Raw genomic sequence first — 14681 nt, 5'->3', positions numbered from 1 at the left:
CGCCGCCGATTGGGCTGGCGTCGCGCGGCAGCCCGAGCGAAGATGGCGGCGCCCAGCGCCGGGGGGCCTCCAGCGGGCCGTGGCTGACGGCCCCGTACGGGCCCCGGCGGGGTGCCTGGCCCGCAGCCCGGGCCCGCTGGCCGCCATGGACCTGCTGTTCGTGCTGCTCCGCGGCCTGCGGATGGCCCTGGACCTGCTGGTCCTGGTGCTGGACGTGAACTTCTTCCTGGTGTCCTCGCTGGTGTCGGCTCTGCTCTGGCTGCTGGCCGCGGCCTGCAGCCTCCCCGCCGCCGCGGCCGCCGGGGCGCTGGCCTGCTGGGACGGGCTGCTCCTCTCGCTGGCCTCCCTGGCCCGGGCGGCCTGCTGCCTGGCGGTGGGCGCCCTGCAGGGGCTGGCCGGCCTGCTGCGGGGCTGCTGCTGCGGCCTGGAGGGGCTGAAGGTGGCGGGGCACCTCCTCTCACACCTGACGCTGCGGGGCAAGGAGCTGCTGCACCGCGGGCTCTGCGGCCTGCTGGGCTGCGGGCAGGCCCTGGCCAGGCAGGTCTGCGAGGGCCTGGCCATCAGCACCAGCCTGCTGGCCTACCTCGTCAACAGCCTCATCAACGTGTGCCTCATCGGCACGCAGAACCTGTTCACCCTGCTCGCGGCCCTGTGGGACTCAGTCGCTGGCCCCTTCCTCCGAGTCACGGACCTGCTGGCCGCTTTCCTCGCGCACGTCTCCAGCGGGGCCATCGCCGTGTCCATCCTGCTGTGGTCGCCCTGCCAGCTGGCCTTTGAGCTCCTGGCCTCTGTCGCCGAGCTCTTCATCAACATCTTCTTCGTGAATATTTATGGCCTGGGCTTGCTCCTCCTCATTATTGTTGTCAGCGCCTTTGTCTTCAACCCCGGGCTGCTGTGGACGCTGACAGGCTACGTGCTGGGCTACTTCAACACACTGCCTTCCTACCACCGCCTGCAGCGGGATGTGTGGCGGCTCTATCAGGTGGCGGTCCTGACACTGGGTATGGCCATGACCTCTCAGGCCTGGCGCAGGTTGGTGGACTGGAGCCTGCAGGTGACCAACTGGAGCCGAGGAGGCAGAACAATGAACCGGGAAAGCAACCAGCGAGGGGCAGCTGCGCCGGCCCCGAGACCCACAGCCCCCAGCAGGCTGGTGCTGGCAGGGGTCGGCCAGCTGCCAGCCGAGCACGAGGGCCAGCTGAATGTGGAGCAGGTACCACAGGCGCGTCCTGCTCTGAGTCGAAGTGCTGTGGCAGGACAGCGTCTCCAGCCGCCCAGGGAGGAACCGAGCACCTCCTGGGGCAAAGCTCCGAGGAGGCAGCAGCTGAATGCAGCAGCTGCAGATGGTCAGGGCACTCCGGATGATGACCCCTGGATGCTCCTGAAAGAACAAGAGGAACGTAAGAAATGTGTCATCTGTCAAGACCAAACCAAGACAGTCCTGCTTCTGCCCTGCAGGCACCTGTGCCTGTGTCAGGAGTGCACAGAAGTTCTCCTGCAGCAGGCCATCTACCAGCGCAACTGCCCGCTGTGCCGCCAGATGATCCTCCAGACGCTCAATGTGTACTTGTGAGCCCAAGGCGTGGGTGGCTTGGGTCATTTTCCCAGGAGGTCAAGGGCACCCCTGTCTGCCTCTTGCCGGGAAGCAGAACTTCCCAGAGCTGCCTTGAGCAGCTTCCAAAGAACTAAGGATGGTGCTGAAAGGGCAAAAGGCTGTTGGGGGGTGTCTGCTAGCCACATTTGCTACGTAACTAGATTGTAGCTCTTGCTAGCAAGCACAATAACTGATCTCTGCAGCAGGCTGAGTTACCTTTTTTTTGTTGACAACTTTTGCTGTTTCAGGGCCTGTTGCCTCGAGCCTGCAGCAGTCTGAGATCCAAAGCGGAGTGCAGAAAGATGCTCTTGTCCCTCCTAGCCAAAGCTGATGGAAAGGTTAAAGGCTGTGCCCTCTTGGGAATCACAGGCTGGTGCAAGGCAAGGGAGGGTTTTTCCCAAGGTCTGACCAGAAAACTACCTGGCATACTGCATTCAGGCCTCTGTTTCCTCCTCCCACCACCTAAGTGGGGGAGCTCCCTGGGAAGGGAGAAGTGTGCCCCTTTTGCAAGGCCCTAGGAGACCAATGAGCACACTTGAGCTTTTTAGACTGTGCTTCCAGAGGGCTGAGCCTGGCTCTCAGCTGGAGAAGAGCAGGGTTTCTGGGGTACTTCAGTGTCTCAGCCACTGTGGCTTTGGTTTTTGAGCTTCCTATTCCCCTTCCCAGGACAAAGAGGAGCTGAGATGAACATGGGCTCCCTGCAGGCCTGCTGACTGCAGAGCTCAGTGCTGCTGCCGCTTCCACGCATCACCTATGCAAGACTAGCAAGCACACATCAGGTTACTCGCATGGGGAGGCTGGAGAGAGTTACTCTTTCTGCAGGGGCGGTGGTGCTGCTTGAGGAACCTGAGGGGTGGCTGGCCGGCCAGCGCTCACAGCCCTGGCAGCAGCAGCACATGTCTGAGCCAATGCTGGAGAATCCTCTCTAGGCAATACAAATTTTCTTCAGGCTCAGCGTGCCATGGAACTGGGTGGTTCACACTAGTGCTTGCTTGCTGCTTCCCAGGGTGGGCTGGCAAGAGGGCGTAACTCTTTGGGAAGAGAGGGGACACCCCAAAGCACCTGGGAGCCCACTAAGACATTCCAGCTCCAGGCACAAGTTCTGCATATCTGTGCTGCCGATCTGCAGTTGTGTGCATGGAGCAGTGCCAGGACCACGGCTATCTTTGATTAGGGCAGGGTTACACTGCTGTTCTATCTTACTGTCTGTCAGAAATGTAGCTAGTTTTATTTTAAAAGTGTCCCCTGAAGTCTAACGAGGGCATTCGATCCTGGCTGGGGAGGCCAGAGATGGCTCTTCCCAGCTTGGTCAACCAGCACCATTCCAAGAAATTACTGGGCTGCGAGAGGGCCTTGCACTAAACAGCTTTTCCTTTTCCAGCTGCTTGCCTGAGGTCAGCCATGGGCCACAGCCAATTTTGGCTGGAGCCAGACTGGAAAGAGTCTTGACTCCTGGACTGCAAGCCAAGAGCCTGAGGGTGGCTGGCATGGTCTTCCTTCTCTATTCTCCTTCTTGATTAGTGATTTAAGCCAAAACAGAGGCAGCAGAGAGGCCAGGCCATGCTGGGAGACGCCTCTGCGCTGGAAACCTGAGCTGTGGCAAGATACTATCTTGCTGGAGAGTGGCTTTGCTCCGGGAGGCACTGCAGTGGCTGGTTGCCCCCGTGTTTGCTGGGGGCTGCAGGGACTCCCTGGGCCAAGCTGGGCTCCTGAGCACTAATGGGTGTTAGAAGGGCCTGGCCCCAGGGCTGTCAGCTGCTTCCATCTCACTTTGCAGGGATGCAAAGCTCCCTGCCCAAGCCCTGTTGCTCAGCCTCTTGTCCCTGTGCCTCCCCAGACACACACCACCCATGTTAATGTTTGTCCTCTCCAGCCACCTCTCCTGTGGCTGCAGCCAGTGACACTTGCAGTTGAGTAGCCAAACCCTTGCTGGAGCAGTGAGTGTGGCCCCACAGGCTGTGTTCCCCAGGGTCCAGCTTGTTGCAGGCACTTGCAGAGGTCCTCCTGCAAGAGGAGACAGGGAGCTGCCCCCTTCCCTGGGTGTGCCTCTGGAGACACCTGGGAGCAGGAGCGTGGCAATGCTGCAGGCCATGTTTGGTCGGGACCAGCTCATGGATCTTGGGGTGCAATGTTTCCTACATGAATTACAGGGGGGAAGGACACCTCCCCAGGACTGCAGTTTCTTCCCTCAAACCCTTTTTCTATTATAGCAGTCATGCTTATTGTTTTAGGGCCTGTTTGTTTGCTGCCTGTTTATAAAAAAGAGAAAGCTTTGCCTTAAGTTTAACTCTTTGCACTATGGACTAGATACTGAGCAGATTAAAATTTCCTTTACCAAAAGCTGCCTGCTGCTTCATTCTTGGGAAGGGGTTTTCTCTGGGGGGATGGGGTCTCCTCTGCCCCTGGGCTCCAGAGGAAGCCAGCCCATCACTCCCCACCAAGGGTCACAGCTGGAAGGCCAACACCACCAGCAAGCTAGGGGGTACTTGTCTGCGGGTGCTTGCACCCAGAAAAGCAGTGCTGTGGAATACCCTGGAGCCAGGCTGCTGCACAGGAAAAGCCTGGCACCCAGGAGATGAATCTACACCTGAAGACACAGTGGGTGGGCTTTCCAGGGCTGGCATCCCCCCAGCCCCTGCTCTGCTAACCCACAGCAAGAGAGGAGGTGGTTGTGGATATGCCAATGCATGGGGGCAGAGAGTTCAGCTTGCAAGGCACCAGTGCTAATGTCTGCATCTTGCCTGGAGATGCGTTTGGTGCGGCAGCCTCTTCTGGGCCCAGGAGCAGGCAGAGCAGCTGGGGTAGCTCTTGTTGGCAAGGGCCCAGGACTGGTGGGCATCTTCTCTCTACTGCTAACTCAGGTCACTTAGAGCTGTTTAGTGAGGAGAAAAGCAATGGCCGCTTCGCAGAAGGGCTTGTACACACAGCTTCACCTCTTTTCAAGAGCAGTTCCTCTCCGTACTGGAGCGAAGGGATTCGTTCTCAGGTTCTCCAGAGCTGGATCTCCCCAGGGCCTGAGCAGCCCAAAGCAGAGCGATTAGTATTTCCCAGGCTGGCAGGAACATGCACAGGGACATGTAATCCCTGCTCCCACATGACCTCAGCACCTCGATGTCCTGCTGCTCGTGACAGAGGGTGTTGGCAAGCCTGACTGTCCCAGGTAAGGAGGCAGCACCCAAAGCACTAGGAGTTGTGGAGCAGCAGGCAGCACAGGGCTCTGTCTTGCCTGGCAGAAAGGCTGTGGCAGGCTCAGCCGTGCTGGGCTACTGGTGAGCAGATGCATTTGCTGCACAATGAGTTACTCCCTGGCCATTATCTGAGCTCCTGGCAGGTTGCTGCGTGCTTTTAAACACCCTCTGCTTCTCTAGCATCCTTGTAAATTGTGTGGAAAAATGTTTCGGGACCCTGATGGGCAGAGACCCCAGGAGTTCTGGCTCACCCTGCCCTGAAGTCACCTGCCTTGGCAGGGCCACGCCAACAAACTAGCTAATTTTAACCAGGATGAAAACCACAGTGGGGAGAGGGGGGGCTGCTAGAAGGCCAGAAAGAGACGGGCATCTGCTGCGGGAGTGCAGCTCTGCCAGGCACAGTGCAGGCACGGGAAGGAGGGCCATGCTGGCAGCCCGCCCAAGCCCTGCAGGAGTCTGGCTGCAGATGGGTGACAACTGGGGAAACTGAAGCACTCCTCAGCCTTCCTCTCTCTCTCTCCCAGGGTGTGTAAGCTGAGGCAGGCTGGGCACCCCCGGGGGAGGCTGCAGAGCTGCCCTGGGGCAGGGGGGCTGGGCCAGCAGGGGAACGTCTGCCATCCCCTGCAGGGACAGGGTGCTCCCAGCCCACCACCCCCTCAGCCAGACCCAGCAGCGGACTGAGAGGGTGTTCAGCCATCTCAGGCCACTGCGGCCGAGCCTGCCAAGCGAGGACAGGATGTGAAGGACACAGCCTTCCCCTGGGTGCCATCCTGCACACACTTGGCTCACTCGCTGGCCAAGCAGCCAGCAATTACGGGAGGAAAATGCAACTACCTCCTAGCTAATGGGCAATGCATAGGGTCCCCAAGACTGATGGTCAGCCATGCCAGACGCGCCTGCTCTGGCACTGTGGCTTTTGGTGCAGGGCTGCACTGCCTGGGGAGGATGTCCAGCAGCAGCAATGCTCACAGACCAGCCCAGGGCATGAGATCTGGCATTCCCGGGGGTACTCCCTGCTCCAGAGCTTGCTTTGGAGCCTCACACATGAGCTGAGTGGGCTGGTCTCAGCCCATCACAATGCCAAGACACTTCTCCCTTTCCAGAGGAGGGAGGACCATGAGGCTGCTAGGTTACTCCAGTTTAGGAGCACTGGGGTGGTTGGGGCTGACAGCTTGCTGAAACCAGGGGCCCCCATGCCCTGGGAAAATCCCCGAGATCCCTTTGTCAGCCCAGCTGCAACACCCCAGCCCTAACGAGCCGCTAGTCCCAGCCTGGGGACAACAGCCATCGTCTGCCAGACAGCAGGGAGCTGGCATGACAGACGCTCGCTGCAGATGCGCAGCAGCATGAGCAGCTAATGATACCAGGCCGTCAGGGAGGGAGCAGGTGATGATCAGCAGCCGAACCGCGGGGGGGCCTTTGGGCTGCTCCTGGGCACCAGCTTTGCTCCCTCATTAGCAGCTTCACACAGGGAGCCACGCTGGCTCCCTGAACACAGCAACAATCCCAGCACCTCAGAGGCGCAGTGCTGAGCATGGCAAGGTCTCAGGGACACAGAGTGGCTGAGGCTGGCATGGACCTCGAGATCATCCAGCCCAGCCCCCTGCTCAGGCAGGGGCAGCTAAAGCAGGTTGCGCAGGACTGTGGCCAGTCGGGTTCTGAATATCTCCACGGGTGGAGACTCTACTACTTCTCTGAGCAGCCTGTGCCAGGGTTTGATCATCCTCACAGTAGAAGGTGGACAGCCCTTTGATGGACTCTCTCCAATATGTCCATGTCTTATATTTGGGAGCCCAACGCTGGACCTAGCACTGCAGCTGTGCCTGATCGGTGCTGAACAGAGGGGAAGGATCACCTCCCTTGAGCTGCTGGCAATGCTCCTCCTAAGGAGGCTGGTGGCCTTCCTTGCCATGAGGGCACACTGCTGGCTTGTAGTAGCTTTGCTGCCTGCCAGGATCCCCAGGACCTTCTCTGGGAAGCTGCTTTCCAGTCAGTTAGCCACCAGTGTGTGCTGGTGGGTAGGGTTATTCTTTTCCAGGTGCAGGACTTGGCATTTCCTTTTGCTGAACTGGCCCTAGCCCCATCCCTGCACGCTCAGGCAGGCTCCTTATTCCTCCTAGGTCAACAGAGATAACCCGCCACCTCCAATTCCTGCTTGTTGGGACAAACCGCTTGAGTTTGGAGGAGCTGATCCTTGGTCCTCTTGGATACCCCTTCTCACCAGGACATGGGATTGTCCCAGGCAGATCCCTGAAGAGGCCAGTGTCTGCATTCCTGAAATCCAGGGTTGTGGTCCTGCTTTTTGTCTTTCCTTCTTCTCTCAGGAAGCTTCCCTGAGCTTCCCTGAGCTTCCCTGGCCAGTCCTTCCTTGACTGTGAGGCCCAGCAGAGCAGCTCTCCTCAATCACCCATGCCAACAAGGTGTTGTCAACATGCTCCAGAAGCCTCCTGGGCTGCCTGTGCTCTGCTAGACTGTCCCTCCAGCAGATATTGGGGGCATTCCAGCTGCCTGCAAGAACCAGGGCCTGCCAACATGGGGTTTCTTCCAGATGCCTGAAGAAGGCAAGCTGTGTGCTGATCTGGTGGCATGTAGCAGACACCCACACAGCTGCCTGCTAACCCTGACCCATCATCCACCCGTCAGCTGCCACATCAGCCATCATCCCCAAGAAGCTGCAGCCCTGTAAGTGCTCACAGCCCAGTAGTTCCTCCTGTCTCCACCCCATGCTGCTTGCATTAGTGGCCCCCCGCACATGCCCGCTTCCCAGCAGGCCATGAGAGCTTGTCCACAACACTGTCCTGCAGGCACTGCCCTATCTGTGCCCCTATGATGAAGTGACCCCACTTCAGTTCTGTTTCATTGGTAACAGAGTTCCTGCTGTTCACATGCTCCGAGCCCTTTGTTTGCCCACCACATCCCCACTTGAGTGAGGATTTTCCCCTCCCTTGCCGTTCCAAGTTTAAAGCTCTCCTTATCAGGTCAGCTGGCCTGCTGGCAGAGGTCACCTGAAGATGACTGGAGAGTGCTCCCTGCACCTCTCATCAGCAATGAGGGTACTGAATATACGCCATAACAGCAAGCTTTTGGGTGGAGCAGAAGCCATCCTCCTTCTGCCAGGAGTCACCAGGACAACCTTCACCATTGAGGGTGTTTCCACTTTTCAACTTGGCAGGTGCGTGCTCTGCCACCATAGTGGAAATTTTGGGCTCTTGTAGGGTCTCAGAGATGATCCAGCTGATCTCCTTCACGCCCTCTCCGATGCCATGCAACCTGCTGACCTCCTCCAGCAGCTCCTCCACTTGGCAGCACAGCTCCAAGACGTGTACAACCGCACACTTCTTGCGGGCTGTCAGCCAGGTGCACCAGCCCCAGCAAGAGGCCCCAAGCACCCTCTGCAGCTCTGGGCAGGCCAGGCTGTGTCCTCCAGCATTGCAGGAAGAGTTGCTCCAATGGCTGCTGGGAACTGTGACCTTTGTGTGCCAAGGACATGTGTGCTGCTCTGAGAAGAGGTGCTGGCACTTCTTTTTTTTTTTTTAAAAACACCAAACCCACACAAACCCCCCCAAAACGGCTTACCTTTCTGCACAAACTACTGCCTCCATCAGCTGCACTACAGTACCTGTGAGCTAAGCCTGGCTCTTATATAGGCTTCTGCCTTACACTGTCTAAGGGATGCTGGCCCCTCCCTAACCTGGGCTCAGCTGGAGCAGGGGCTTCAAGCACTCCTTCCTCAGAGGCAGCTGGCACACGTCATCAGAAGCAGCTGGAGCTTACTAGAAACTTGCCAGAAGTCAAGGTCTCCTGTGGCTCTCCTTCCCATATCCTTGTCATTTCCTTATCCTCTTCCTCATCCTCCCCAGGTGGCAGCAGGCACACCCCCATGTTCCCCAGAGGGTTCCCAGCAGTCCCCCAATGGTCCCTGACAAAGTGTCCAGAAGACCAAGAGCATCTCAAAGAAAGTAGAGCCCAGAAACTGCTGTGCCAAGTGCTATGTCTGTGGCTGCCTCTGTTAGCTGTGCTCCCCCACATCATGATAGGGACCAGAGGATGCTCCCAGCCCCCCTCACCTCTCCTAGCCTTATCTCAAGAAAAGTAATTTTCCTCCTCCCAGAATAGACAGCGCCAGCCATCGATCTGCTCTGCGGCATTGTTTGCCCCCGGCCGGCTCCGCTTACAGAAAAGGCCATCGTCAACCCAAACAGACACTTCCACTGTAACCCAATCCTGCAGCTGGGGCTGGGAAGAGGAGCCTGCAAGGTGGCTAGCAGAGCCCCTCAGCACCCTGGGGGGGAGCGAGGCTTCACCCCTGGTCCCAGCACCTCCACAGGCCCTATGGGTTGGGGGTGGCTCTTGGCGCTGCTGGACTGTGCATCCCCCCTCAAGACCCACACAGCCAGGCAGGTTGCGGAGTGACATGCCCTTGGCCTCAGGTCCCTGCATGGTCCCCAGTCCCAGGGTGGGGAGCTGTGGGGCTGTGGGCAGCCCCCTTTGGGGGTGGTGCTGGCTCTCCACAGGGGCACATGGGCTAGCCCCATGGCTGCTGCCAGGGAGCCCCAGCTCCCAGCCAAGGCAGGTGAGCAGGGCCACGGGATTTGTTCATCCCAGATGGGCTTGGCCATGGTCCTGGGGGCTCCACGCAGCACTGCTTGGGGGGCAGCAGGGGAGCCGGGACAGCGGAGAGGTGGCTGGCTGGCCGTGTAAGGGGGGTCCTGAGCTGGTGATGGCCTGTGAGGTCCCGCTGGCATGGCCAGGAGAAGAACCCAGCCCAGCTGCCACCCCACGGCCGGGCAGAGCAGCCCGCTCCAGCAGCAGGGCCCATTAAGGAGCTCCAGCAGCAGGGCCCATTAAGGAGCTCGGCCCCTGGCCAAAAGCCCCCTCCCTGGCTGGTTCCCGCAGGGACCTATTTTGGGCAGGAATGAGGAAGCTCTTCATTCCCCTGCTAAAAATAGGGACCTTTCTCAGGGGCGGGTCACCGCGTTCACACTGGAGCGGGGGGGGGGGCGGTGTCAGGCAGGAAGGGGTCCCCGCAAGCCCCGTCCCGGGAGCGCGGGGCCAGCACATACACAACCCCCCCCTCCGCCTTCGCTCCCCACCCCCGGCCCGGGGTCCCCGCCTCGCCCCGGGCAAGCCCGCTCCCACGGGGGTGGCCCTCGCGGCCACGGGACCCTCACGCCCAGCAAGGCGTCGGTCCTCGCCGTGTGCGTATGTGTGCGTGTGGAGCGGGGCGGACTGTCGCAGCGGCGTGTGCCCTCGCTAAGGGACGCCGATGCCTCCATCTAGTGGCTCCCGCTGGCCCTGCCACCGCGGCGGAGACCCGGGACCGTCCCCTCCCCTCCCCCGGCCCGGGACCCCCCCCTCAGGCACAGCCCTGCCGGCCCCCGGTACCGCCGGCCCGCTTCGCTGCTCCCGCGGGTCCCCAGCACCCGCGCAGCCCTGCTCCGCCGGCAGCAGCCTCCCCAGAGGGGTGCCGGCACCCCAGCGAGCCCGGCACGGGTCCGGGTTTCCCCCCCCGCCGCCCCGAGGAGCCGGCGGGACCCGGCACACACGCAGCAGGCACACGCGTGGCTGAGGAGCCCTTTATTGAGGGTACGGTCGAGGACACCTTTAGTGAGGGTGAAGGAAGAGGGGGAGGCGCCGGGGCGGCCGGAGGGCGGGGAAGCGGGGCTGACGGGGAAAGGCAGCTGGTAGCCCTGGGGCATGCCAGGGCCGCGGCGGGACGGGCCCCTTGCCGTGCCAGCGGCCAGGTAGCCCGGGCTCGCCCTGCGCGTGGGAAGAAGCTGGCAGCACGGGCCGGGGCTCCGTGCCCGTGCCAGCAGGGCTACGCTGCGTGCCGAGGCGGCCATGGCGAGTAACATACGACAGCCGGGTTATTGCGGCTCCCTGGCGCGGGCGTCTTGCCCCAGAGCCGGGTGCCCGAGATAATACTTCGCTCTTACGCAGCGCCACTGAAGGGGTGCTCCCCGCCACCCCTGGGGTGGCAGAGGGGCCGTGTTCCTGCCCTGCACTGGGCGGCAGCAGCGGAGGAGGGCGGGGGTGCTGGTGTCCCGGCTCCCACGCGGCCGGACCCTGGCACCGCTCTCTCCGGCGCGCCGGTGGCTGGGAAGGGGCACGCGCCCTGGCCCTGGCCGCAGCCGAGGGCAGCCTCAGGCGAAGACGGCGGAGTTTTGCCAGTAGGAGTAGACAAGGAAGCCGGTGAAGGTGCTGTCTGTCTTGACGCTGGCGTAGAAGCCGATGTAGTCCCCCACGCCCACCTGCACCCACACCTCGTCCTCGGGCTCCAGGCGGACCAAGGCTCCCCCCGAGAGCGAGGTGGGCTTGGGCCAGTTCCCATAGTACTGGAAGAAGGAGGCGACGGACTGGCCGTTCTTTATGATGTCGAACTGGAGGCTGGCGCGGTAGACAGTGGCGTGGACGGCGAAGTAGTAGAGGCCGGGCACCTCGCAGGTGAACTTGCCTGTGGTGGGGTCGTAGTGGCCCTGCTCGTTGATGAGCACGACGTCGAAGCGGATGGGCTGATCAGCCAGCGGCGGGCTGCGTGACTCGGAGCGCTTGGCGCTGAAGGCCGAGCGGGGGGCCACCGCGCACTCGCCCTGCGCCCCCTTCTCACCGTGCAGGCCATCCACGCCGGGGCTGCCCACCTCCCCGCGGGGACCAGGCGCTCCTGGGGCAGGCGGGAGGGGGACAGGGTTACCTCTAAGCCATCGCCACCACCACAGCCCGCTGCCATCCAAGCCTCCCCCAGCCCCTCTGCCCAGCCCCAATCCCACCAGGATGACAAGCCTTCCACAGGACGCAGGTGGTGAATACCCGCCGTGGCCAGTGCTCTGCCTGGGGAAGCAGCACAAGTGGGGAAGGCGAGGTGCACGTGATAAGTGGGCACAGTGACAAGAGAAACCCCCATAGGCTGGGAGAAACCCCAGCCCAGGAGCCAGGACGGAGACGATGCAGCTGTATTCCAGGGACAGCTTGGTGGGCCCTCCTAAAGCGGGGGGTGGAAGAGAAGGATGGCAGTGGGGATGGACAGAAATGCAGCTTTGCCCGTGACGTGGAGCTGCTGCCTGTTGCAGGAGCACAGGGTCACCACAGGCAGGACCGGAGGGGCGGTGGTGGCATGAAAGGGGCACTTTTGCAGGATTCGCTCTTGGTTTGGCAATGTGGGGCTGTGCCAGCATCCAGGGCTCACCCCCTGGCATGAGGGCATTCCCCACAGGCAGGGAAGAGCAGGTCCCCCTCCCCAGCCGGGATGTCTCCTTTCTTACCAGGAGGGCCCATCTCGCCCTTCTCTCCTGGCATCCCTATCGCCCCGTCCCGGCCGTCTCGTCCATCTCTGCCTGGCAGACCCTGGGCCCCATGCAGGCCCGGGGTCCCTGGGATGCCCGGCTGCCCTGAGCACAGCCCAGGGATCTTGTTGTCTTCGATCTGCAAGGAGCTGGTGATGAACCCGAGGAGGAAGAGGAGGAAGAACTGCTTCATCTCGTCTGCCGTGGAGGGGCTGGAAGGGGGCAGAGAAGGGTAACGGCTCTGGGGACCTCAGCGAAGAGGGCTGGGAAACAGGCTTGCAGTGCTTGGCAGGGAGCGGGTGCTGTTCCTCCCTTCTTTCCCCCTTTGCCTTTTCGGCTGCTCCCTACAGCAAGGCCTGACCACTGGCCGCACCTGCCGCAGCATCCCCATCGCCGGCTGTGCCGCCGCATCGTCCTGCAGCCCACCGGCGTGCCCCGCCGCGGGACGGTTCATGGGGGCGCTGGGGCCAGGGAGCTGGGGAGGGAGCTGCGGCACATGTGGGAGGCAGTAGCTCTGTGCGTGCGGTTGGGGGCTGTTTGGGGTGGGAGCTGCCACATTGGCGGCGTGCCCGGCTATGGGTGTGCGTGGGGGTGCTGGCAGGGGACTGTTGGGGTGTCAGCTGGAGGGCAGCGGGTGAGCTGCAAGCCGGGCGTGGGGTGGGATTGTTGCGTCCAGGCGGTGCGCGGCCGGGCGGCAGCTTGGGGAGCGTGGGGCTGTGTCGCGGCCCAGCCCTTGGCAGCATCCCTGCTGCCGGCAGCTCTGCTCAACGTCCGGCCGACTCCCTGGGGCACAGCTGTCTGGGGCTGCAGCATCCTTGGCAGTGCCGGACCACCCCGGTGCTGGGGACCACCCTGCTGCCCGGGCTGCCCCCAGCTCTTCCCACATCAGCACAGCGAGAGCGGAGCCCCGCGACCGGCGCTGGCCCCCTCCCCGTGGCCTTGCCCCGGCAAAGCCGCTCTCTTCCCCCTCCTGGACGCGACGGCTGCAACAAAGAGGAAAAGGAGGAGAGAAGTGTCTCTCCTCCGCCCAGGCGCTGGAGCCAGGACCCCGGCGAGTCCCAGCTCCCCCCAGCGTGGGGCAGACAGAGCGGGGTAGCCCCACTCACTGCGATCCTGCGGCTCCTGCCCCGGCGCCTCGCTGCTCTCCGGCGTGGAAGGGCTGCGGCTCTTCCTGACCACTTCGCTCTGACGAAGGCCCTAGGAAAGGCAGCCTCTCCACCCCCCCCCCCTCCTCCTCACGTCTCTCCTCCCAAACTCCAAAGGAAATCAAGGGCCTTGGGAGCCAAAAGCTACAAGACAAGGGGAAAAAGAAAAATAATCCCATGGTGTCAGAAGTGCTGTAAGCAGGGGGAAGGGAGAGCGAGACAAACAGCCTGGCAAAGGGAGAGGAGGCACGGGCTGCAAGCCACCGCGGCTGAACACGTCTGGGCACCCGGGCAGCAGGACGGAGGGAAGGGAAATGGGAGGAAACAGGCAGCAGAGTGAAAGCGGAACAAGAGAAAGGCCAAGGGAGGGAAACCCGGCAAAGACAGGCAGGGTTGGAGAAGCAGAAGGGAGAGGGAGCCCTCGGGGCACGCGGGTCCCTTCACTGGCAGCCTCGGGGCTGACCCTGGCAGCAGGGCTGAGGCAAGGGGGACAGCGGGGCGCACGCAGACTAGCAGTGCCAGCCCCAGGAGCACCCGCGGGGAGCTGCAGGAGCCAGCTGGGGGGTGCCGACGTAGGGCCCAGGGGCAGCGTGTGGGGCTGAGCGGGCAGGGAATGTGCCAGGCAGCAGCAGGCAGGTGGAAGCGCAGGCAGAGCAGCACTGTGGCCATGCCAGGAAGCAGGGCTAGCCCTAGGTGACTGCAGGGCACGCGGCAAAGCTGGGACCGTGCCGGGCTTTCGAAGGCGTTCCTAGCTTGCTTTTAACTCGTTCCAGCATCGAGTGCATGCAAGGGACACAGTCAGATGCCGAGCGGTGGGGTGGTCCTGTGGCTGGGGGGCAGTCCCCGTGCCCCGCAGCCAGCTTGCAGCAGCTGGGACATACAGGGAGCAAAGGAGCCAGGTGGGCTCGAGCTGCAAGGGCAGAGTGGTGCTGACCTGAGTGGGTCCTGCTCCCAGTAACCCCAGCCAGGCAGGGGCCTTTCCCATGCGCTCAGGGCAGGTGAGGGCAGTGGGAAGCATGGTGGCACTGCTGGCTTTCTCCTCCCTGTGCCGGTGCCCGCAGCAGAGCGGGTGACATTGCCAGCTGAGCATTTCTGCCCTGGATGACCAGGGCCAGCCTGCGTGCTGGCAGGGAGCTGCCTGGCTTCTCTCTCCCAAGGTGTGAAGGGCCTGTTATTTTTGGCCAGCTGCGAGCTGGTTTGTGGCCGCAGGTTGTTGCCAGGCCTGTGGCCATCAGGGTGGCCTGAAGCCAGCACAGCCAGCTCAGGAGCAGGGCCACAGCCTTTGCTGGGGCAGGATCCCCTCCCCGCGCCATAGGACTGTAAGCCTCACCCCCTCCAAGACCCATCCATCTCCCTGGGGCCCTTCAAGCCCCCCAGCCCATCGAGGGTACAGCCAGCAGCCCGTTCCCCCTTGCAGACAGGCAGTCTCAACTGTGCCCCTCCATTCCTGCTCAGACTCCCCACCCCAGCCCTG

General features: G+C 62.1%; 2 protein-coding genes across 2 annotated transcripts; one reads left to right on the top strand and one right to left on the bottom strand.

Annotated features, from left to right (window-relative positions):
• On the top strand, positions 1-3863 carry RNF26 (ring finger protein 26). Its single transcript, XM_052786540.1, has one exon. The coding sequence runs from the start codon at positions 146-148 to the stop codon at positions 1571-1573; it is 1428 nt and encodes a 475-aa protein (XP_052642500.1). The 5' UTR covers positions 1-145; the 3' UTR covers positions 1574-3863.
• Positions 3864-10367: 6504 nt separating this feature from the next.
• Positions 10368-14663, bottom strand: C1QTNF5 (C1q and TNF related 5). The gene is made up of 3 exons (XM_052786532.1): positions 13169-14663; positions 12042-12274; positions 10368-11443 (listed from the first exon to the last, which is right to left on the bottom strand). The coding sequence occupies exons 1-3, from the start codon at positions 13384-13386 to the stop codon at positions 10926-10928; spliced, it is 969 nt and encodes a 322-aa protein (XP_052642492.1). The 5' UTR covers positions 13387-14663; the 3' UTR covers positions 10368-10925.
• Positions 14664-14681: the final 18 nt, after the last annotated feature.

Source organism: Harpia harpyja, chromosome 4, assembly GCF_026419915.1.
Source record: "Harpia harpyja isolate bHarHar1 chromosome 4, bHarHar1 primary haplotype, whole genome shotgun sequence".
NCBI classification, from domain to species: domain Eukaryota; kingdom Metazoa; phylum Chordata; class Aves; order Accipitriformes; family Accipitridae; genus Harpia; species Harpia harpyja.
This window is presented reverse-complemented; position numbering and strand designations above follow the sequence as displayed.